Source organism: Panulirus ornatus, chromosome 65 (assembly GCF_036320965.1).
Source record: "Panulirus ornatus isolate Po-2019 chromosome 65, ASM3632096v1, whole genome shotgun sequence".
Classification (NCBI taxonomy): Eukaryota; Metazoa; Arthropoda; class Malacostraca; order Decapoda; family Palinuridae; genus Panulirus; species Panulirus ornatus.
Genome location: NC_092288.1, coordinates 10,329,364 through 10,352,728, shown reverse-complemented (window position 1 = coordinate 10,352,728; position 23,365 = coordinate 10,329,364). Strand labels below are relative to the sequence as shown.

Below are 23,365 nucleotides of genomic sequence, written 5' to 3'. Positions count from 1 at the left end.
TGTGTGTGTGTGAGAGAGAGAGAGAGAGAGAGAGAGAGAGAGAGAGAGAGAGAGAGAGAGAGAGAGAGAGAGAGAGAGTCAAATCACTCCTAACAACCTTCGTTTACCCCCAACACAAAAGCACGTCTGGGCTGACGCTAACAGACAGGCAGCCGTACACACGACGCAGCAGCAGCAGCATCTTGCCCTCCGTTCAAAATGCTTTACGCTGTATTGTTAAGGCAGGGAAGAAGGTAAGCTGGGCGAGACACCCCTAGTGACGGGCGCCTCCGTCAGGAATAAGGAAAGAGGAGGAGGAGGAGGAAGGAGAGGAGGAGGAGGAAGTGGAGGAGGAGGTCGCTCCTTGATGTGGGGATATACACAAGGCGGTATTTTGGTGGGAGGGAATCGTGTGACTAGCCGAGCGTTGCGGGTCAATTGGGTTAAGGATAACAGAGGCGTCCTGGTGGGGGTCCTTGACCCTGAGGGTGGAGGGGGAATGAGGGGAAATACGATATGAGAGGCGGGGCGAGGAAGGGGCAGCTGCCAGTGACCGCGAGGAAGCTGATGACGTCTATAAATTGAGATTGGATGAGCGCTGCCCCCGGGATGTGGAGAGGGACCTGGTCCCTCCTCGTGCGGGGCGAGACGCCATCCCCAGAGGACTGGGACGGAGGCGGCCTAGGTTCACCAGCTGGGAGGGTGGGATGTTGGGGAGGGTGTTATGTCTGGGAGGGTGGGATGTATGTCAGATGCAGCAGCAGGATTGTCAACAATGGATGGTCTATTCCTCACAGGCTCAAGGAATTGAGGGCGGAAGGGTTGCAGGAATAGGCGGTGGGACGTGGTGGTCGACCGAGCCATGACTGACGGGCACGTCAGCGGCGGCGCTCCGTCGGGACAGGATCTGTGTGGCCCAGATGTGTTTTGGCTTCCCAGACGTGGTCATGACGTGGCTGTCTGCGGCACTCATCGCTACACGCCTCGAGTGCCTCCCGAGTATGTCGTGGTTTTAGACAGAAATTAGCAGTAGTGTTTCGGATGTGTGTCCAAGTCCTCTGGATGATGGGGGAGCGATGGGAGAGACTAGTTTGAGGGTTTACAGACAAAATAGCTTTCGTGTGTTGTTATCTATCTATCTGTTTAATTTCACACACACACACACACACACACACACACACACACACACACAAAACACACACACCGTATTCTTTTTCGCAGTTTCCCGGATCAGCGAAGGAGCGCTAGAAACAGAGGAAGAACCGATTTATCTGTTCACATCCACTCAAGGAGTCATGCATAATGCACCGGAACCAGATCCCCCATTCAGAGCCAAGCCCTGCAAGACCTTTCCCGTGGTCTGACCCTGACCTCTTCCGGTGCCCTGGTTCAACCCACGGCCAGCACGTCATTTCTTACACGAGTAGAGGGGAGAAGGGTTTGGCATGCAGGCAGAATGTGGGCGTTTGAGTAAAGGTAGTCATTAGTGGGAAGAGGGATTTACTGTTGCTAGTGAACGAGAAAAGAGAAGCGTATGGCGGCTACCTGCGGGTAAGGAGAGTGAGTGATTGAGAAGTTTAAAAGAGAAAGCGGCAGGAGGTTGAGGGGAGGGTCCAGAGGATGAAAAAGTGGGCATATGAAAAATGGGGCGACAGAGTATTATTGACAGACTCCTTGGAGGATAAGATAATGTTCCGAAAGGAGATGAAGAGCGTGAGGAGAACAAGAGACCAAACTGGAACATAAGTAATGGGAGCAGGTGCGAAGTGGTAACAGCGAAGAGAAAAGGTGAATAAAAGATGGACTCTTGAATGTGTTAACATGATAAGGTGATAGATGCTGCGCGTCTGGAAAGAAGAGGTTTGCGGAGCGAGAGTCTCTGCGAAAGGTTTGGTGAAAAGAAAGATGGTACTGAAAACCTTGCCTAAGATGAAGTGTGGCAACTCTGCAGGAGTTGATGAGACTGCGAGCGAATTTCGCATAGAATAAGGTGACAGTGTTGTTGACTGGGTTACCCAGGATTCTCAGTGTATGTATGGCTCAAGGCGAGATGCCTGAGGACTGGAAGAATACCTATGTAGTGCCGTTATACGAGGCAAAGGGGATGGAACTGAATGTTGAGTAAACCTGGAAAGCTGTATGGGACAGTGGTGAGTGAGGGGGTTGTGGCACGCTCAGAGCATCAGGGTGAGGAGAAACAAAGTGGTTGAGGGAGTGGTAGAGAATATGTGGACAAAGTGTTTACCCTGAAAAAAAAATAAAATGAGAAATACTTGACGAAAGGGACTTGCATGTGGTATTTATGAATCTGGAAAAGCCTATGATCAGTTTGAGAGGCCGTGTGGAAGGTGTTACGAATATATTGTGTGGGAGGAAAGCTACAGACGCACTGAGGAGCTTTTATCAGGAAAGTAAGGCGTGTGTGCGATTATGGAAGGGCGAAGGTGGCTCTGCGTCAAAGGTGTGTGATGTTACCATGGCTGTTTAATCTGTTCATGGGAGGGGTAGTAAAAGCAAAGGTCATCGGTAGAGGATGGGGGTCTTCATGACGCAGGAAGAGAGGCGAGTCAGAGTTTGGGAGACTGTGTCAAAGGAGGGAACTGAGAGTAACTGTGAATGAAAATAAGGAAACGTCTGTTTGGCAGAGGACGATAGGTTGGTTGGAGGGTGAGTCTGAATGGAGAAGGCTTGGAGGAAGTGGAGTGCTTTAGATTCCTTGGGAGTGGCCGTGGCAGCGGATGGAACCATGGGAGTTTTGACATGTGGAGAGGAAGAGAGAAGAGAGTCTGAGTAGGAGGATATACGTATCAGAAGCGAGGGAGCAAAGGGGAGGGGAAGACCGAAAACGAGATGGAGGGATGGAGTGGAAGAGACTTTGGCTTTACAGAGTCTGAACATTCGCGAGTGTAAGAGGCACGCTTGGGAGACAGTGAATTGCAGCGATGTGGTATACAGGGAACGGCTGGCAATCAATGGGTCGAGCCAAGGCACATGAAGCGGTTAGGAGGAATCACGAAATGGTCTTAGGGGCTTAGCTGTGGACAGCGGGTACTGGTTTCGGTGCACTGTGAGCGACATCTGGTGAGTGGACGTGAGTTATCGAGGCAATATCTCGTATTCCTTGCGCTGCCTCACTACCGAAGACATTGGCGAAAAAGTATGAATATATATATATATATATATATATATATATATATATATATATATATATATATATATATATATATATTCTATCAATCTACCTACAAATGTATTTCTGTGTCTATCTAATCATACATTTCCCTACATATCTATCTCTCTAACTCTTCACAACTACAACTATAACCCACAATACCTACTGAGTCTGAGTGGCGTAGCGGCTCTGTACCACACGACCTGAGACACAGGCTTTGAATCCTTGATGAGACACTCCAGCTTAAGGGGCTCTCCCGCCCTCACGGTCACGGGGGCCTCCGCCACCAGGCCAACCATCTCGATGCTCGTAGGAGGCACTGCCGGGGGGAGGGAGGGAAGCAAGGGTGAGACTGTGGTAGTGGTGGTGGTGATGGTGGTAGTGGTAGTGGTAGTGTGATTAACAGAGGATTCTCCCCTGAGATCTGCAGTATCTGAAAGGATGTTCTGACTGTCTCTGAGCTCTGCCGCCTCCAGCCATCCGAAGGCCGGGGCGCTCCGGGTAGACATGGCGTTGTCTCTCTCGTGTGTGTGTGTGTGTGTGTGTGTGTGTGTGTGTCATCATTAACTACATTATCTCTTTTGCACAGCAAGAGATCAAACTCAAGAGGGTTGAGCTTGAGAGGAACTTCTAACACATCTGTGGAACTCATCCTTATAGATAACGCGTCGAGTGGCTACTGACCAGGGCGACGCCTTCAGCCACCGTGGCGACCGTCGCATCAGCGATCATCCTGGGGATCGCACCTCCGCTCCGCTCCTCACACACCGCGCCGGCCTCCTCCTCCTCCTCCAGAGCCTCATCCAGAGCCTCTGCTGCGAGGAGGCTTTTCTCTTAATCCCACCTAAGCCGTACTACCCAAGAGGGGTTTCTTATTCCAGGAAGCGTGCTTTCCAGTCCAGTTCCAGCCAGAGGTCTTCCCGGGCGTCTGTGGTGTTGCACCGACGGAGCCACGGTGTCATCATGTTGTTTCCCGTCCTGACGGTGTGTGACCATCGCTTCATTACTCCCGCTGCAGCCAGGACTTGCGGTCGGACGCTGTGACTCCCTGGACGACGCGTCGCCTCGGTGGGGGGAAAGCACACGTCCAAACACGCTCGGCTCAGCGAAATTTGTCCCGTGCTGTCATGCGTCGTCATTAGTGACAGTCATTCATTCCGTTACCCGGTGCTGTCTCCTCTGATTGGTCGGCCTGTTGTTCCCTCCTCCTTCCCTCAGGCTATGACGTCTTGTGGGAGTCGTCCAGGGATACAGGGGTCAAGCTCCCCTACCTAAGCAGTTGAGAAGTTCCAACCTCCGGTTCCCTGCCTCTCACAGTCACACACCTTTACTTAACGAGACGTTATTGCACAATCCTTTATTTACCTTACTATCACTTTCTTTGGAGAGACAATTCGTCCAAGTAACTACCGCATTTTGCTCCGTCTATGTCATTTCAAACTTGGTACGACGCTCTGTGTGAAACACCTGCTATGTTTTCTATGCCCTTGAGAAAAGGTTTCGTAAGTTTGCTTTTGTTCTAATTTGTTCTTTTATCTTCTTTGGCCAGCAATATCTACTGTACATTATTATTGTTCCATTACGTTATGTACTTGACGGACGTAATGTAGCATTTCACATATGTGATACACATGTGATACACGTATGTAGTTTGTGTTTGCTTCCTGTGTTGTACTTTGCTGTTCGTCATTCCTCATACCACTAGTATTCCCTCAGCTGTGGTGTACATCTGCTTTTGCTTTATACTTCACTTGGGGACGATGCCTTCATCGACGTGTGGTGTCATCTTCGTTCATCGGTAAAGCTTCAACTGAACACTGGCCTTTGAGCGTTAACTGATAAATTGGTTAACACTTCTAAAGCTGAGGATGTTGACAGTGGCCAGAGTCCTCTGGTGGACCAAGGACATTTTGATCCTTCACACACCTCTCATGCTCGTCTGGACGTTGTGGTAGAGTCGGAGGAGGACATTTCGGGTGCCGTGTGGGATTCGAAGCCCACCATTCCCACACCAGACGACATGGCCACGACATACGGTGCCTGGCAGCAAGCATGGATCAAACGTGTCGTCATCCTACCCCATCCTTCAGTCAACGCCACAGTCAACACTATACTTCGACTCCTGGATTGTCTCGGGTGGTGCAGACCCTCTTCTTCCTCCTCCTCCTCCTCCACTGGTTGTGGAGGGTCGAGAATTTTGTCAGTTTTTTTAGGAAACCCCCCATCACTTGTCTGAGGATGTAAATAAGGCTCAAGCACGGTGCAAGGGATGACATCGCCTCTACAAGAGTGATGTCAGGTAACGCGACGACGCGCTACGATTCTTATAAGATCATAATGTAGACGGATTTCAGAAGTGTCCTCATACAAACATGACGTCGAGGACGATGACCCGTTCCTCTGCTGACATCCAAACCTCAACCTCGATGAGTCTGTGAGAACCACGGAAAGCATTCATAGGAACCGTGTGGGACAACCTTGGAGTCTAATGAGCAGATCTTCTAAAGCCACAACCATCGTGGCAGCTTGGTAATATCTACCTAATGGTTGTTGACAGTTGATATCCTAATTACCCTGCCCTCCTTAGTCGCGACGCTCCTGTGATGAATGATAACCTCTCATACCTCTGTGATGTGTACTATATCATCCGAGAATGACAGACGGAGGTCATAACAGGAGCTTCTTGACCCAGGGTCGAGGCCACGGTGGTCGGTCATCTCGGCAGCAGGTTGAGGCATAGAGCAATGTTATAAACACTGATCACAGGTAAGGAGGAGACTGGCCACTGTCGTGACCGGGGTAGGGTTCGTGGTCACCTCCGTGCTACGTCGCAGGGCCCCCCATATACTACGTCCTACGCAGTCAGGAGGCACGTGTCGCTGGGGACCATCAACAGCACGAGTCAAGCCCGTAGACCCCACACCTCTTTCCGGGGCCAGAGGAGAGCTCACGGAGCAGACGGAGACCGCAAGCCACCATCCCTGCCCTGACCGTGACTGTCTATGAGACAGACCGAGAGAGAGAGAGAGACAGAGACACGTATGGCGCGACCTAGTGTTTCCAGCGGCCACATCCGTCATGTAGAGGCTGACACCACTCTCAGGCTTGTGATGCGGGGAAGGCCAGGGATGAGGATATGTCATTTTCTCAGTCACTGCCTCACGGATTTTTGAGGGGGAGGAGGAGGAGGAGGTTCGTTTCACTACGGCTGCAGTGAGGACGCCGGGCTCGGTCCCGTGTGGCGGCAGCCTAGGTACAAATATAATCCTCAATAGGGAGGGTTGTGCAGGGAGGTCCTCAAGTCTACAAGAAAAGATGGAGACGCTGCTTTTTCTAAAGACGTTGGCATCAGACGTTTTGGGTCTGGGGCTTTACCCAGGCTTGTGTGTTGTGTTGTCCTTATTATCAAGATCAACATTTTGATACGATGGAAAGAAAGAGAAAAAAGAGAAAAAGCTCGAGAGTCGAGTTTGAAAAACAATAAAACAAGTACGTGGGACTTGTGTATTTTATGCTTCTTTTTCCAATGTGTGTGTTTGATGTAATTCTGTGGTTATAGTCAGTGTGTTCCATAACAACCATTTACCTCTGTCAAAAGCTTTTACAGTGGTTGAGATACAAACGATGAGTGTGCATGTGTTTGTGTGAGTGTGTGTGTGGGTGTGTGTGCCTGTGTGTTGAGAGAGAGAGAGAGAGAGAGAGAGAGAGAGAGAGAGAGAGAGAGAGAGAGAGAGAGAGAAGAGCAATACACATCTCATGATATCTTAATGTAAACTCAAGACGATGGGGGTCATACAGCCACTTGGTGTGACGCAAAGGGTTGCGCGTCACGTCTAACGTCAACTTACAGCGTAGGATGAAGATGGCAGCGTGACGGCAGAGGGTTACCGAGCGTCACGCTCTAACCCCCCCCCCCACCTCAACCCACCATCAGGCACAGAGTTCAACGTAACTTACGGAGGACAGTGAGGTTGGCGGCGTGGCGGATGGCCCTGGCGTCACGGTAGGGCGTCACCTGGCACTGGTAGTCCCCGTCGTCCCGTAGCGTCACGTTCCTGATCCTGAGGTTGTGGACCCCGGCCGACTCGTCCCCCAGCACGGCGTAACGCTGGAACCCCGGGATGCTCCGGTTGAACCCTGGCGGGTGTAGGAGAAGAGGACGTGAACTGCTCGGATGGTTAGGTGGGGAAGGAGGGAGGAAGGTGAGAGGGACGCTCTCTGAAACTCTGGGAAAGCACACAGTAATAGGGGGGTGTTGTGAGGAGTGGTTGTAGTGCGTATGGGGTGTGGTACAACAACGACTGCATGGCAAATACTAATGGAAGGACGGCGCACGAGTGCATGGCGCAACGTGGATGAAGGGAAGGAGGAGGAGGAGGAAGAGGGAAGGGAAGGAGGAGGAGGAGGAGGAAAGACGGAGAGTGTCAGAGGCACGAGCGGGGCAAGGAGCGAGATAGGATGGCCATGATCGTCTCATTGTGTGTACCGGAGCAGAGCCATCTACAAGCATGCATGGTCAAAGAGCCTGATAGATCGAGGACACCAGAGGGAAGAAAATACAAGAAGCGTGCGAACTGAACCCGAGATTCGAAAACAATTTCCACATTAAGACAAAAATGCAAATTGTTCTCGCTCTGGATTCTTGATATATTCCGGGACGTCGCGCTTGGTGGGTGAGTTGGTCATTTGGGAGTTTTTGCACTAACCTGGGTCATTATTAAGGCCGTCCACGTTACGTTATAGCCACCAGTCCATCAACCTCTTAACACCTTCTTTAGGATCTGAAGATAATACGAATCCCACATACACACACTATCACGCAACAGTTCATCGACTTCAAATCTGTTGTGTTTTTTTTCTTTCGTTTTTTGCCAAAAGTAGTTTGTGTCACAACAAACATTAACAACATAAAAATAGTTTAAATGTCTCTACTTGGGAGTAGCGTTCGCTACGGATGGTTAATGTAACCGGGTCACCGAACCTTGTCTTAACGACCCGTCGACCCACTGTGAGAACCATTCGCGTCCGGGAACGTATCGTCGAAGTTTCAAGAGAGAGAGAGAGAGAGAGAGAGAGAGAGAGAGAGAGAGAGAGAGAGAGAGAGAGAGAGAGAGAGAGAGAGAGAGATGGAGTGAGTCTGTCCTTCTATACGACATCATGTGTGTGTGTGTGTGTGTGTGTGTGTGTGTGTGTGTGTGTGTGTGTACATAAAGTCTACGGATCCAAGCCCTCACATCTCAGTTCCCCCTTTTTAGTTGGCTCACGATGGGAGAGAGAGAGAGAGAGAGAGAGAGAGAGAGAGAGAGAGAGAGAGAGAGAGAGAGAGAGAGAGAGAGAGAGAGAGAGAGAGAGAGAGAGAGACCATCCTAACGTTTCGCTAACGAGAGAGAGGGTGGAGGAGGGGGAGAACTTCGGGTAAAAGACCGCCATTTGTCACAACTTATAATTAGGAAAATGGAATCATGAAGAAGAACACTCGCCATTTTCCCCTCCCTCACCCTCCACCCTCGAGCTACAAACATTAATTAACTCGATCCAGTTTAATTTCGCGATTTAAATTTTGGCCGATTCCGGTCATTAAATATTATTCAGTAAAACATTTGTAGAAGCGAGGTTTTCTAATTACGAATTATATGTTCTTGACATTCAAAGGGAAACAGGGATTTACGACTGTGTAATTAGGTAATTTCACACTAGTTTATATTACAAAAAGAAAAAAAAGAAAAAATACTATAATGATAATGTGATCGTAAACATTTCCGCTCATAACAACGGGAACTTAACGAGGATTCGTTAACCGACGCGTCTCGCACGGCACTACAGGATGGATCAAGGCGAACCTTTGACAAACACGAAAATAATCCATCGCGCGAGAACGTACATTCCACAAGTGTACTCTGGGAGCGTCTACTTCCAGCCCGTTTCTTCGTGGCTGTCGTCCAGACCCGCCGTTGGAGACAACGGGGCCGTCCGTTGCCCCCCGGCGCGTTAGGAAGGCAGCCTGGGCTTGAACACCGTTGCCAGACATCGTCTTCTCTCTGTTGCGCCGGGTAGCCGATTTGATCCTCCTGAATTCCGGCAAGTTATGGCCAATAAGCATGTAGGCCGGGTCGCAGGTCGAGCTCACCGGGCGCGTGTGTGGAATCCCTTGGGGCTAAGGGTCCTCCGAGGCAATGAGGTGATTCTCGAGCTGTGGCGCTCAGCTGATTCGGAAGTGAGGGGCGAGGTTGCTTTCGCGGGTGGTGAGGTGCGGGACTGTCTTGCAAATGAGGCGCAAAGGTTGCCTCACGAATGAAGTACAAAGTCATTCCAGACCAGAGACGCAGGGTCTGTTGTAGCGGATGGCACTCTCGAGCGGTAAGGTCTGCACACGGGCTGGCTTCGTGAAGCACATCTCGAGGCAGTGTATGGCAGCGATGATGGCTTGTACCAGATGGCTCACTCCATCGTGAATCTCTTCCGTCGTCACTCCGGCACACGGTCGAGCAAAACACACAGACGACCAAATAATTCCGTCGACTGAATCCATCTGTTTAACAGATCTTGTTTTTAATCACTGAAACATCATATCTAATCTTGGTAAAAGATATGTGGCAATAACTAGCCAGGGTTCCACAACAGTAGTTTCTCAAAACACCGAAGCAATTGGTCTGTAGGAAGACTTCACGAGACCTTCCCTGAAAGGCACTGTTCACCGTTCCACTACGCTCATCTTACGTCCCCACATGAACGAGGCGGATGATTTTTTTTGGGCGGCAAACGTTTCTTCGGTGCGGATGACAATTCATATAGCGTACAGAAATTACCAGATGAAGATTTTTGGCTGCATTTAAACTGCCGTGTTTCTTCTCGCTGGACGAAGAATGTGCTGGACGGGAAATATTCCACAGTGGCTAATCCAATTCCAGGCGTGTCTACGGGGCCTCCTTCTCCTGTGTCTATAACAGCCTCCCGGCTCCGGACGGTTCTTGATTAGACTAGATTTTTCGTGTATAGATGCGGCACTTGCTGCATACGGATGGCTGTGTTCGCGGGAGAGAAGATCCCCTTTATGTGCAGACGAGACTTTGAATCAGCTGAATATTTCCTTTGTCTGTGTGAGCGAGTCAATTCCTCCCCAGAGAATTTTTTTTTTTTTTTTTCCCTTCCCAGGTATAGCGGCAGCTTCGGTTCTCTAGGTGGCGGAGACGTACGTTCACCGCTGGTAAGACGTGGATGACTTCTTGGCCGTGGATACTGGCCAGGTAGAGCGGCTCTTGGCCGTGGATGTTGACCAGTAGAGCTGCTCTTGGCCGAATATGTTGCCTTGTAGAGCTGCTCTCGGCCGAGGATGTTGGCCGGTGGAGCTGCTTTTGGTCGAAGATGCTGACCGATAACGCCACTCTTGGCCGAGGATGTTGGCCGGCAGCGCCGCTCCTCCATGCAGGCAGGGAAGCCTCACCCTTGACTGCGGGTCACTGAGCCGGAATATTCAGAGAGGTCGAAGTGTCTGCCACACGCCTGAGCACCGCGTCCAGGGGTTAACTCTGCCCGCCAGCCAACGTTCGTGAGGAATGAGCCAGGTTGAGAAGCGCGTCCAGGGTTGAACCCTGTCCTCCGCCAGCCAACATGCGTGAGCAGTGAGCCAGGAGGCTGAACATGAAACATCGCTTGATTCTCATTTCCAAAATATCCGACCCTCGCGAGCAAATTTCATCAGGAGCGTCGTATGCTAAAATGCCCAACAATTAATTTCAACTAACAATTTCCAATGATCGAAAATGGAAAATCCCTCATCATTCCTCTGATACGGTTCTCTTTGATTTCCAGAAAACCCCTACTTTTTTTTTTTCTTCCAGGCTACAATGACTATGCTGGAGAGTTAATGATAAGCACTGCTACGTTATCATGACCATCAAATGCCGCTGTTCTTAACCTGTAAAGTGGACGGAGTCCTTCACGAACGCTATCCACGTTCCCGGATCTAACGCCAGATGCCAAAATAATAACGGCAAAAAATGAAATACCTAAAAGAGCGATGGCGAGTTTATTTCCCCGGGATTTTCTTGGAAAAGCGATCCCGCCATTTCGCCTCCCGACGGCGGGCGCTGTCAGGGGCGGCTCGGGAACATTTTGTTCGACAAGACGTTTGAGTAATTGTTTGCGTCATGTTTGCTCGAGGTGTTTCCCCTCCTGCCGCTCACACTCTTTCCTTGGCTCATTATCCTCATTTATAATTCCACACTTTTCCTCCACGCCGTCCATCATCGTTCTTTTTAAGATTCTGTATTTCTGTTTCCACACGCCCGAGGTGTTCTCCTCCTCCTCCTCCTCCTTCTTGAAGCGGAGGTTCTATGGCGTCTTTCTATTTCGTCTTCGTCCGTGCGACAGTGAGTGACTGTTCTCACTTCTCTCTCTCCGTGGGACAAGCAGTTCGCGGGGGCCCCCGCCTGTTGTCACCCCCCCGGCTCATAACAGCCGTTCTGATCAGACGAGTTGTTACAAATGTTACAAATGCTGGTTATGACAGCCGTACTTGTGACAACGAGTATGCTTCCCGATACCGGTCGTACTGATTATTACAACGGTCCTACGGGATCAATTGGTCGCACTGATTAGCACGGCCCAACTGGACATAATGGTCATACTGGACATAACGGACATGCCGGTCGTAACGGCCATACTAGTCGTAACGGTCATACGGGTTATGATGGCCATACTGGTCGTAACTGTCATACTGGATATACTGGTCGTAACGTATTTTCACTGCGAAAGGAAGAACTGTAGCTCGTCGCTCGTACCGTCACACTCAAGTACCGTTGTACCGTCCGGCTGTACGTGCAGCACTGTGTAACGTCCTCGCTACATCCTCGCCAGCTGTAGAAGAGGTCAAAGTGAGCGTGAAACGCCCCTTGGACGGCGGCGGTGAGTGCCCGGCGTATTCGCCTGGTGGTGGTGGTGTGTGCGAGTGTGAGGGCTGCTGTGGGGGGAAGAGAGATCCGCGGCCCGGGCGGTCGTCGCTGAAGGCCCGCTTCTGTCGTGCACAGGTACGGCAGAGAGGTCGTGGTTCACCATGGATTTGGCAGCTGGGAGAGGGCCGGTGAGGGAAGGGGAAAAAAAGAGAGGGAGAAAGAGAGACAGAGAGAGAGAGAGAAGGATATGAGGAGAGCGTAAAGGGGAAACCTTCGTTGGAAAGTGATAGGGCTGTCGCTTCGCCGGCTCCATTGTCACACCCCTTTAAACCCTCACCTACAGCTCGGCTCTTATCGAAGCGATAGAAAAATTATATATCGAAATACCACAACAGCCACCTGAAACACATTGGACTTCCTTCCCTAATTTTACGAGAGGTCAGACGGAATGTCGCAGTCTCGTGGGGAAACATATGTCTTCTGTCTGTGGTCATCGACGCAAGTGGAGGGGAGAGAGAGAGGGAGACAGAGAGACAAGAAAAAATGTGATTGGCTGGCCAGGCCAGCGCAGGCCTGCAGAGGCAAGACCATAATTGATTCCTTATCAAACCTTCCGTCTCGTCACCTCTGACTACGTGTAATCAGGAAATGGAACGAGGCTTTCTAAGACGAAGTGTCCAGGCCAGACATATATGGAACGAAGCTCTGAATGAAGAAGTGTCCAGAGCCAGACATAATATGGAATGAAGAAGTGTCCAGACCAGAAATAATACGGAACGAAGAAGAGTCCAGAGCCAGACAGAATATGAAACGAAGACAGAGCCAGACATGATATGAAACGAAGACGTATCCGGAGCCAGACAGAATATGAAACGAAGACGTATCCAGAGCCAGACAGAATATGAAACGAAGACGTATCCAGAGCCAGACAGAATATGAAACGAAGACGTATCCAGAGCCAGACATGATATAAAACGAAGACGTATCCGGAGCCAGACAGAATATGAAACGAAGACGTATCCAGAGCCAGACATGATATAAAACGAAGACGTATCCGGAGCCAGACAGAATATGAAACGAAGACGTATCCAGAGCCAGACATGATATGAAACGAAGACGTGTCCAGAGCCAGACAGAATATGAAACGAAGACGTATCCAGAGCCAGACATGATATAAAACGAAGACGTATCCGGAGCCAGACAGAATATGAAACGAAGACGTATCCAGAGCCAGACATGATATGAAACGAAGACGTGTCCAGAGCCAGACAGAATATGAAACGAAGACGTATCCAGAGCCAGACATGATATGAAACGAAGACGTATCCAGAGCCAGACATGATATGAAACGAAGACGTATCCAGAGCCAGACATGATATGAAACGAAGACGTGTCCAGAGCCAGACATGATATGAAACGAAGACGTGTCCAGAGCCAGACACGGTATATCATGGAAACAGAAAATGGAGGGATATTTTTCCATCGACAAGATTTGTCTTTAGTGCTCACGGGAGACACGCAAGCATGGCCAGGCGCTGGGGGATATACGATGACACATCTCTCCTGAAGGTGCTACATCCTCTCTCTTCTCTCTTGTGACTTCCTTGACGACTTCCATGTATGGAGGACCATCACTCCTCCGGGGCTTCTTATGTCAATCTCGCCCCACCAACTTCCTGAAATACTGTAGTGGCAGTTTTGTGTGGATTCCCAGGTAATGGTTCCCAGGTATTAAATGGTTTCCAGGTAATGGTTTCCAGGTAATGGTTTCCAGGTAATGGTTCCCAGGTTAAATGGTTTCCAGGTAATGGTTTCCAGGTAATGGTTCCCAGGTTAAATGGTTTCCAGGTAATGGTTTCCAGGTAATGGTTCCCAGGTAATGGTTTCCAGGTAATGGTTCCCAGGTTAAATGGTTTCCAGGTTAAATGGTTTCCAGGTAATGGTTCCCAGATAATGGTTCCCAGGTAATGGTTGCCAAGTACTTTTTCCAGCCAATGGTTCCCTGGTAATAGTTTCCAGGTACTAGTTTCCAGGGACTATTTCCCAGGTAATGTTTCCCTGGCAAGTGATCTTGGGCACAAGTGGTTCCCTGGTAAGGTCTAGGGTACAGAGACCTTCCCTCAGCGTCGGGTTAATCTCCACACGCGTAGTTCACTTCCAGAGTGTCTCACGTAGAAGAAGAACCCTCAAACAAAGCTCAACTAACACGTCTTTTCTTACCACTGGGAGCGTATTCATGGCTAGTTATGAATTGGATTTTTAAAAAAATTTTCTCTCCTCCTTTCTGGGCAAGTGTTTTTTTTTTCCCCCTTTCCGCGTCAGCTGTATCGTATAAGCTGCTTTCCTGCTTTAAAGCAGTCTGGACAGACATAATGTTTACAAGAAAATACATCACCCCGCACCCCAAAGTCTCTCTCTCTCTCTCTCTCTCTCTCTCTCTCTCTCTCTCTCTCTCTCTCTCTCTCCCCCTGAAAGACGGATTACCGTTTTCTTTTTTTCTTTTTCTACATCATCTCTCTGTTGTAGGGGACACTCCCCACCACACGGGTCCTACCATGGGATAGACACACACACACACACACACACATACCTTGCTCTCCAACACCACACGTGTCCCATATATATATATATATATATATATATATATATATATATATATATATATATATATATATATATACACATATATATATATATATGATCTTTGTTAAGTAAAGTCATCTGTCATATAAGGTCAACTGTCAGGAGAGGTCACCTAGTAGGAGAGGTCATCCGTTACGTCATCTGTGAGAGGAGGTCATCTGTTATCATGTAAGGTCATGTCATCACATAAAAATTCAAATATAATCAAACAAATCGTAGTTCATTACGTCCGGGACTTCCTTTTCTCCCAGGGTGGGGAAGGCCTCGATAACCAACACGACTCAAGATAAAATAGGCGTGTTTTCCTCCTAGGACGAAGGTGGCAAAATACAATCGAGAGTACTTTACCTTCTGACGATTAATTTGACTAAATTATGTTAATTTACGAAATTTGTTTATTCCCATCGGAAGCCAGACTATTTTCTATGCAAATTTACCCCAATGCCTGAAAAAAAAATTATATTGGGATAATTAAGTAATTAAGAGCTGGTCAAGCGAAGAGATTTGTTTGGGAACCACAGAGGTCGATCATCACGGTACAGGAGACACAGAGGTCGATCATCACGGTACAGGAGACACAGAGGTCGATCATCACGGTGCAGGAGACACAGAGGTCGATCATCACGGTACAGGAGACACAGAGGTCGATCATCACGGTACAGGAGACATAGAGGTCGATCACTGGAGACAAAGACGATTGCCATGGTATGGACACTGGGAGAGAGTGAGTGAAGAAAGGTCGACGAGAGGATTATGTGTCAGAAGTGGAGGGGAAACAAAGAGAAGCGGGAGAGCAAATTGGAGGTGGAAGGATGAGGTGAATAAAATTTTGAGCGACCGGGGCCTTGAACATGCAGGAGGGTGGAAAGCGTGCATGAGATACGAGTGAATCGGAAAGATGTGGTATACTGGGGTCAACGTGCTGTCAGTGGACTGAACCAGGGTATGTGAAGCGTCCTGGGTAAACTACGGAGAGTTCTGCGGGGCCCGGATGTGTATAGGGAGCTGTGGTTTCGGTGCATTACACATGACAGCGAGAGAATGGTATGTGAGATGCGGTTTTTCTTCGTCTCTTCCTGTTGCTCTGTGTGTGTGTGTGTGTGTGTGTGTGTGTGTGTGTGTGTGTGTGTGTGTGTGTGTGTGTGTGCATCCTCTCTATGTACCTCTACTCTTATCTCTACTTTTGTTTACTTGCTGCACAGGAAGACAAACACAAAACTCCATATTTTCATTCTCAACTCCATAACCTCTAGAGATACTCGAAGTAATTGTCGACACACACACACACACACAAAAGGGTCACTCAGAGAGAGAGAGAGAGAGAGAGAGAGAGAGAGAGAGAGAGAGAGAGAGAGAGGTCCCCATCGTCCATATTATTCTTAAACCCTCCGCCCCCCACACCAAACCCTCCCTTATACAGACTTTGACAACCTGGAAATTTCGTCCGTGTACTGGTGGCTTAACCCCCTCTTGCCCCGAGCGCCTGCCTGGAAATTACCCAATAAAGGCGAGTGGCGACTTAGAGGCGGTGTAAATTAGCGCCTAATTCCCTCCCCACTTGACACTTATCTTCGGCCTTAAGTGGCTCCCACAGCGGCTTAGGAAACACCTCCTTACTGAGGGAGCCGGGGAATCTTCAGGCTGGCTGACTGACTGACTGAGTGGCTGACTGAGTGACTGGCTAGCTAGCTGGCTGGCTGATTGATTGACTGGCGAGCTGGCTGACTGGCTGACTGATGGACTGGCTGCCTGGCTGACTGGCTGGCTGGCTGATTGACAGACTGGGTGGCTGACTGACAGACTGGCTAGCTGGCTGACTGAGTGACTGACTGGGTGACTGACTGACTGAAAGCCTCTTTGAGACACTGGCTCTGATTGCGTCTCAATTACTTCGTTTTTCTTTCCCTCATTCAACATTGTCGTCAACTATGAGCTTGTGCAGTTCCCGAGTCGTCCACAACAGAACGACACACCACCACCACTACGAGGCACCTCCGTGACTCAACTCCTGCCACGTCCTTGACCACAGCGCCAAAACAGGTGGAAACTACTTAACCACTATCGGAAAGAAAGCTGAACACACCGCTACTACTATTACTACTGCTTCTATTACTACTGCTACTATTACTACAACTACTATTACTACTGCTAGTGTTACTACTGCTATCATTACTACTATTACTACTGCTATTATTACTACTGCTACTATTACTACTGCTACTATTACTACAACTACTACTATTACTACTACTTATACTATTACCACTGCTAGTATTACTATTGCTACTATAACTACTACTGCTACTATTACTACAACTACTACTACTACTACTACTACTTCTACTATTACTAATGCTAGTATTACTATTGCTACTATAACTACTACTGCTACTATTAGCAGTACTACAACTACTATCATTACTACTACTACTATTACTACAACTACTACTACCCACTACAACTACTATTAATACTAGCGATAGCATCCTATGCGCATGTGGGTCATCAGCATTTCTAAAGACGACATATCCAGTAGATTAAAGAAAAAGGAAAAATTCCTTTGGGGCAGCATCCCCGCCTCACATCGACAACAACAACAAGGAGAATCCAGTGACACAGACACCAAGCTTCCTCGCTCCTGAGGAAGGGATACGACACGCACCTTCCCATGCTCCTCGAGCAGAGACGACCAACACAAACACCGAAGTGTAATCTGACGACGAACGCGACGGCGGCGTCGTTCCTTTACGTGGGAGTGATCCGGCCGTTCGACTCAGCCTGCGAGCGGATGTGAATCCCTCGCTATTCCCCTGATTATATATTTTTAAGACTGCCTCAGCCGAGACCTTCATTATCAGCAAGGAAATTCTCTAGTCTGATTACTGTCTCATAATTAGCTCCTCCCGTGATAAAGCGGACAACTTAGTCGAACAAGTTCCGGCCGTTCGACGCCCTCGCGGAAGTCTTTCGAAGCGATTCGACTCATCGCGCCAGAGACCTGTTCGAATAATGATGAGCGAAGCAGATGGAGTCATTATTCTGACGACGTACATGAACCCCTTCTGGAGTCTGGCAACTTCCCTACGAGTACACGTACGACGGGAGCTCTGGCCCCGAAAGGGCAGTGGCTCACGGTGCGTCTTGCCTGATGAATAACACCGTTTCTCTCTGCCTCGAAGCTCATTACATAACTATGAACCACCCCCCACCACCTCCTCCTCCTCGGCTGCGTCTGGAACTGTTTATTAAGGTGTCTAAGGAGTACAACTGTTTCTTGAGAGAATTAACAATAAACACAGCCGTCCAAATAACCGGGTTTCCAGTCTACGTAAAGGTGATACGGTTTTCATAGAGAAAGAGCGAAAATAAAAGCAAAAGGACGTAATACAATAAAACTGTTCGTGGCAAAAATTAAAGTCATACACACACACACACACAAAGCCCACATATACAACTAAAGCAGCACACACGGGAGCGGGGCGAGCACAAGGGACTAGGTTAGTGCATATATGATCAGAGTCTGAGCATTTGAACGCCTTGAGCAAGACGCTACCGACCCCCACCCTCTGGTCGCGACAGTGCAGTAGAGACGACCCCTTCTGGTGTGGTCGGTATGGCCCTCCCACCTGACCCTTTAAAGGATCGGGTCAAAGGCCATCATGCCAGAGGGAGTGAGGGTGGAGGGTGCGATTGTGTGTCGTAACGTCGTACTCAAATGGCTCGACCAGAAGGAGAATCGAGTGCATGGGTGCAACACCGAGGCAGGAGCAGCAACACTTATACAGACGAAACTGACGAGAGGCGCACACGGACCGAATGCGAGTCATACATAATTGATGTGGCGCGTGTTGCATCATACGGCTGAGCAGGCCACGACCAGATCAACAGAAAGAACACGACAACAACTTGCGACGGCCTGCGTGGGCGAAAAGTCTTTTAAAACGCAAAAAATAGACGCGTACAATTTAACTTGCACGGAGGGCACATCAACTGCGACTTACACGTATACATGATTATGGTTTTATATTAACTTGCACGGAGGGCACATCAACTGTGACTTACACGTATACATGATTATGGCTTTATATTAACTTACACGGAGGGCACATCAACTGTGACTTACACGTATACATGATTATGGTTTTATATTAACTTGCACGGAAGGCACATCAACTGTGACTTACACGTATGCATGATTATGGTTTTATTTACGTATTGGTAGATCAGATACACTCGTACACTGGAAGACGATGCTCGCCGCCCTGGAACAGAGTTACGTTAATGGCAAGGCGGCTCCTGACTTACGTGCAGAAGACCTTACTGTGTTTCGGCGGCAGAAGTGCGAGCTGGACGAGTTAAACCCTGTCAATTCGAACGAATCAGTGTATTGTGGAAGGGGCAGAGGCAAGATCAAATTTGCTGTGAGGTCAACTGACGATGGATGATACAGGCTGTGAATCACCTAACACCTCTAACAACACGGGGCACAACTGCATAGAAAAAGAAATGAGACAGGAAGAAATTTTTAAAGAGATTACTGTAGATAAGGCGGAAGGTAATCCATAATTTCTTTTCGATAAATCATATAGGAGTAAGCCGTCGGTTACTGAGCAACTAAACTGGTTTTGGGATTGAGAAGGAAGAGTTGCCAAAGATAATGTAAAAGATATGACGGGTTCAGAAGTGTTCTCTCAGCTCCAGCACCAGCGACAGGGGGGGGGGGGGAACGGAGGAGAGGGTGAGGAGGAGGAGGAAGGAAGGTCTCTGATGGAGGAGTGGAGGGGGAGGAGGAGGAGGGAGTTCTCTCTGACAGCACCGACAAATGTGCAAGAGACACGACCAGACTTTTGCAGGCACCTCGACCCGTACGAGGGTCATGGTTCTCGCGAGGTCCATACGTGGCGAGGACGCGTATGAATGCGCACTGACGAGCCGCCTGAAAGTCATTCTCGAGTGTCACTGGAGGAGGAGGAGGAGGAGGAGGAGGAAGGTGAAGTGTCACAGGTGGAAGCGGTAAAGAGCAAGTGTCACATCCATCCACGAGAAAGAGACCGGAAAACTGCGCTTGATTAGACACCAAGTCCCTCTGACGAGTGAGGCCTGTGGAATTTGGGGAAAAGACAATTGGAAATCCAATGGATGGCTAACCTGCGAAGGAGAAGCTACCTCAGCGGGAGACATGACGGATTCAGTACGAGGAGAGACGCCATGCATAACAAATCTCTTCCATTCTATCAAGAGAGGGAGCTCCGTTTTAGACCAAAAAAGAATAGAAAAAAAAAGATACATGGAATGTGTGTATTTGTATGGTCAAAATAGCACTAAAAACATAGTATGATATAAAAAAAAAAAAATCAGGTGGATATAAGGATGAGAAGCCTTAGTTGGAAAGTATATTACCTCAGCGTCTGGGAACAAAGGACGCATTATCAAGGGAGCTTACTCAAAATGAGTGGTTGGGTCACCATTGGCGTGCCGCAGGTGTCCAGTCTTGGGACCACTGCTGTTCTTGACCCGTGCAATCGGAACGGCCGGATGAACTGGACTCTTACCTGGATATGTTAGCGGGTGATGCCCAAGTCATGAAGACACTTACGAGTGGAGAGGATTGTATCACCTGACGAAGGAGGAGGTAGAGAACCTCCATATCTGATTCGATACATGGTTGGTGAAGTTCATCCTATGAATATCTGAAGAAGTGAGGATGGGACAGAATGATAGAAGGCCTTGGTACGAATATCATCTGGCATGAAATAAGCTGTCGAAACCTGTTTGTGTGTGTGTGTGTGTGTGTGTGTGTGTGTGTGTGTGTGTGTGTGTGTGATGGACTCCTAATCTGTCGCCAGGTTTCATTCGGCATCTCGACATACCGCGTCTCACAACAGATATCATAATCGTCTTACACGAGCCAATATAAGGTATCAGAGTACGTTACCACAGCATCCAAGACCAGTAAGGAGGGCCCGCGCCTCACGCGCGCACGTACCCAGGGCGAAGCCGTCCTTGGTCCACTGCGCACTGCCCTGCTGGTTCTCCACCTCACAGCGCAGCGTGACGTCGCTCCCGGCCACCACCTCCACGCTCTGCGGGGTCACGCGGAACGTCTGCTGTACTCCCAGGCCTGCCGGGGGTTGAGGAGAGGAGGTCAGGGGGTGGGGGTCAAAGGTCATGCGAGGCCAGTTCAAGAGGTTAGTGACCAGGATGTTGGCATGATCGCGAACAAATGGAAATCGTTCCAACGACACACAAAACATAATTAACTACACAGGACAATGTAGCATAACACGATTCATAATTATTCAACATGATTAAAAACTCTTTGATAAACGCTTGTCATGAAGGCCAACATGTCCTGGGAGATAAAGGGAATGAGGGAATACGTAATGACTGATAAGATGTAGATAATGGACGGAAATGATAAGGACAGACAAATCAGGAACTAAACAGACAATGTATAAAGTTTATATACATATGAACAAAGTATATATATATATATATATATATATATATATATATATATATATATATATATATATATATATATATATATATATACATATGAACAAAAACTGTAATGTAAACAACATTTCTGATTTAAAAATCACTACTAAACACACACCAAGAAACCAAAACAAAATCATCGTCACAAAACAATGAACGAAAAACATTATAAAATGATGCAAAACACTGGGAAAAAAAAAAAAAACGCGCGCCAAAACATTCATCCTGACCCTTCAAAACATAATCTAATTCCCAGATAAACATAACATGGTAATCCAGCAATGTGTAAACACCACAAAACATTTGGAAAATGTAATCTAACATCCCACCCACCACCCGTCTACCCAACCCGTCCCGCAGTCCCTCCCTCCCGCCGTAGTTCGGAGCGCTCCGAAGCCACGGTTCGTGAGGTGCGGGTCGAACTCATCCGTCATAAAGTTTGTCCTGGACGCGAATATATATATATCTCTCCCTCACCCTGCTTCCTGGTGGGGGGGTAATGAGCCGCCCGCCCGTTGACTGATCTGGCTCCCCCTCTCCGACGCTGGGGGAGAGAGAGAGAGAGAGAGAGAGAGAGAGAGAGAGAGAGAGAGAGAGAGAGAGAGATTCTTTTGGGAGATATTCTTGTCCTTCCATAACATCACGTATGCTGGCACTGGCAGTGTGGTAAAGCTGTACATGAAGGCGCGTCCAGAATCTTAAGTTCTTAAGAATATTCCCTTAAATTGTTTGTGATATTCAGGAATATTCATCTGGTTTACAGTATCCATCTGGTTTACAATGCCCATCTGGTTTACGGTGTCCATTTGGGTGACAATGCCCATAAGGTCTACAGTGTCCATCTGGTCTACAGTGCCCATATGGTTTACAATGCTCATTTGGTCTACAATGCCCGTCTGGTTTACAATGCCCATCTGGTTTACAGTGTCCATTTGGGTGACAATGCCCATATGGTCTACAGTGTCCATCTGGTCTACCATATTCACCTGGCTTACAGAAGACCACAGGAATACAGACAATTGCTTCGATTGTCCTCCGACACAGGATCTCTTGGTATATACCCACACTGGGATACGCTGCCCTCAACTTATAATGCATTTAGGGAACCTCCTGATTCACCTCCCCCATACATACAGCCAGTGTTGGTATATGGACTCTCTCTCTCTCTCTCTCTCTCTCTCTCTCTCTCTCTCTCTCTCTCTCTCTCTCTCTCTTCAGGAAAGCTTCCAGATGGCCTTTCCACACGAGGGAATACCCACCTCCTCCTCCCCCCCACCTTCCTTCTTACGAACGATGATGTATTACCATCGATGGTGTAAGTCCCCCACCAGAATTTCCTGGTATGACTTCCACCGGGTGATGATGATGATGACGCCACCCCCGCACCCCCTGGTTTATGACCCCCCGTGGTTTAACTCCCATGGAAAAAAACAAAACAAAGGTTCCTTTGGGTTTAAACCTCGGCTACGATTCATCTTCAGGTCTAACCTGCATAAATTCATCCTGGTTTAGCCGCGTCTAACATGTTAACACCCACCGTAAATATTTACAATAAAAAGAGAAGGCATCGCATTACAACTTACAGCGCCACGAACATGACACGACTGACGCGTAGAAAAAACACCGGACACACGAATATAAAAAAAACTACGGGATACATCCATGCATGTGTGTGTGTGTGTGTGTGTGTGTGTGTGTGTGTGTGTGTTGCAACTTACTCAACGTCGCATCATCCCTCCGAAGGTGAGGGAGGGACATGAGACCGACCTCCCTTCCCCACCCTCACATCCATTGTCCGTTTCCTCACAACCTCTGGTCAACCTGGTGGGGGTTGTGTTTCCCCAGCATGGATGAGACTCCTTTGGAGAGTGTGTGTGTCTCCTTAAAAGCCTGGCGGGTACGCAGAGGGTCACCTTGCAGGACTCCCTGCCTCCCGCACGTCACGATGGACTGACCCTTGAACACAAAGACCCGACCCCTTGAGTGTGATGACCTGGTTCTTTGACTCGATTCTCACGGGTCGGGTCAAAGGCTCACCGTCATCATGCATAGAGGGTCGTGACGCCGTTTTCGAGGGGCTGTACCGTCGTTCTCATGGGCTGTACCGTCATGTTACAAGGGCTTGTGACGTCGCCCTCAACAATGGCTGCACCGTAGTTAAGGGGCTGTACCGTCATGT

General features: G+C 48.7%; 1 protein-coding gene across 1 annotated transcript in view; it reads right to left on the bottom strand.

The window, feature by feature from the left end:
* Positions 1 to 23,365, bottom strand: part of LOC139746457 (nephrin-like) — an 80,155-nt gene that overhangs the window by 20,572 nt on the left and 36,218 nt on the right. The window contains exons 2-4 of the mRNA XM_071657714.1: positions 20,672 to 20,806; positions 7,109 to 7,288; positions 3,318 to 3,470 (exon numbers count right to left, since the gene is read on the bottom strand). Of these exons, the coding sequence (XP_071513815.1) occupies positions 3,318 to 3,470; positions 7,109 to 7,288; positions 20,672 to 20,806 (468 nt within the window). The remainder of the gene's footprint in view (positions 1 to 3,317; positions 3,471 to 7,108; positions 7,289 to 20,671; positions 20,807 to 23,365) is intronic.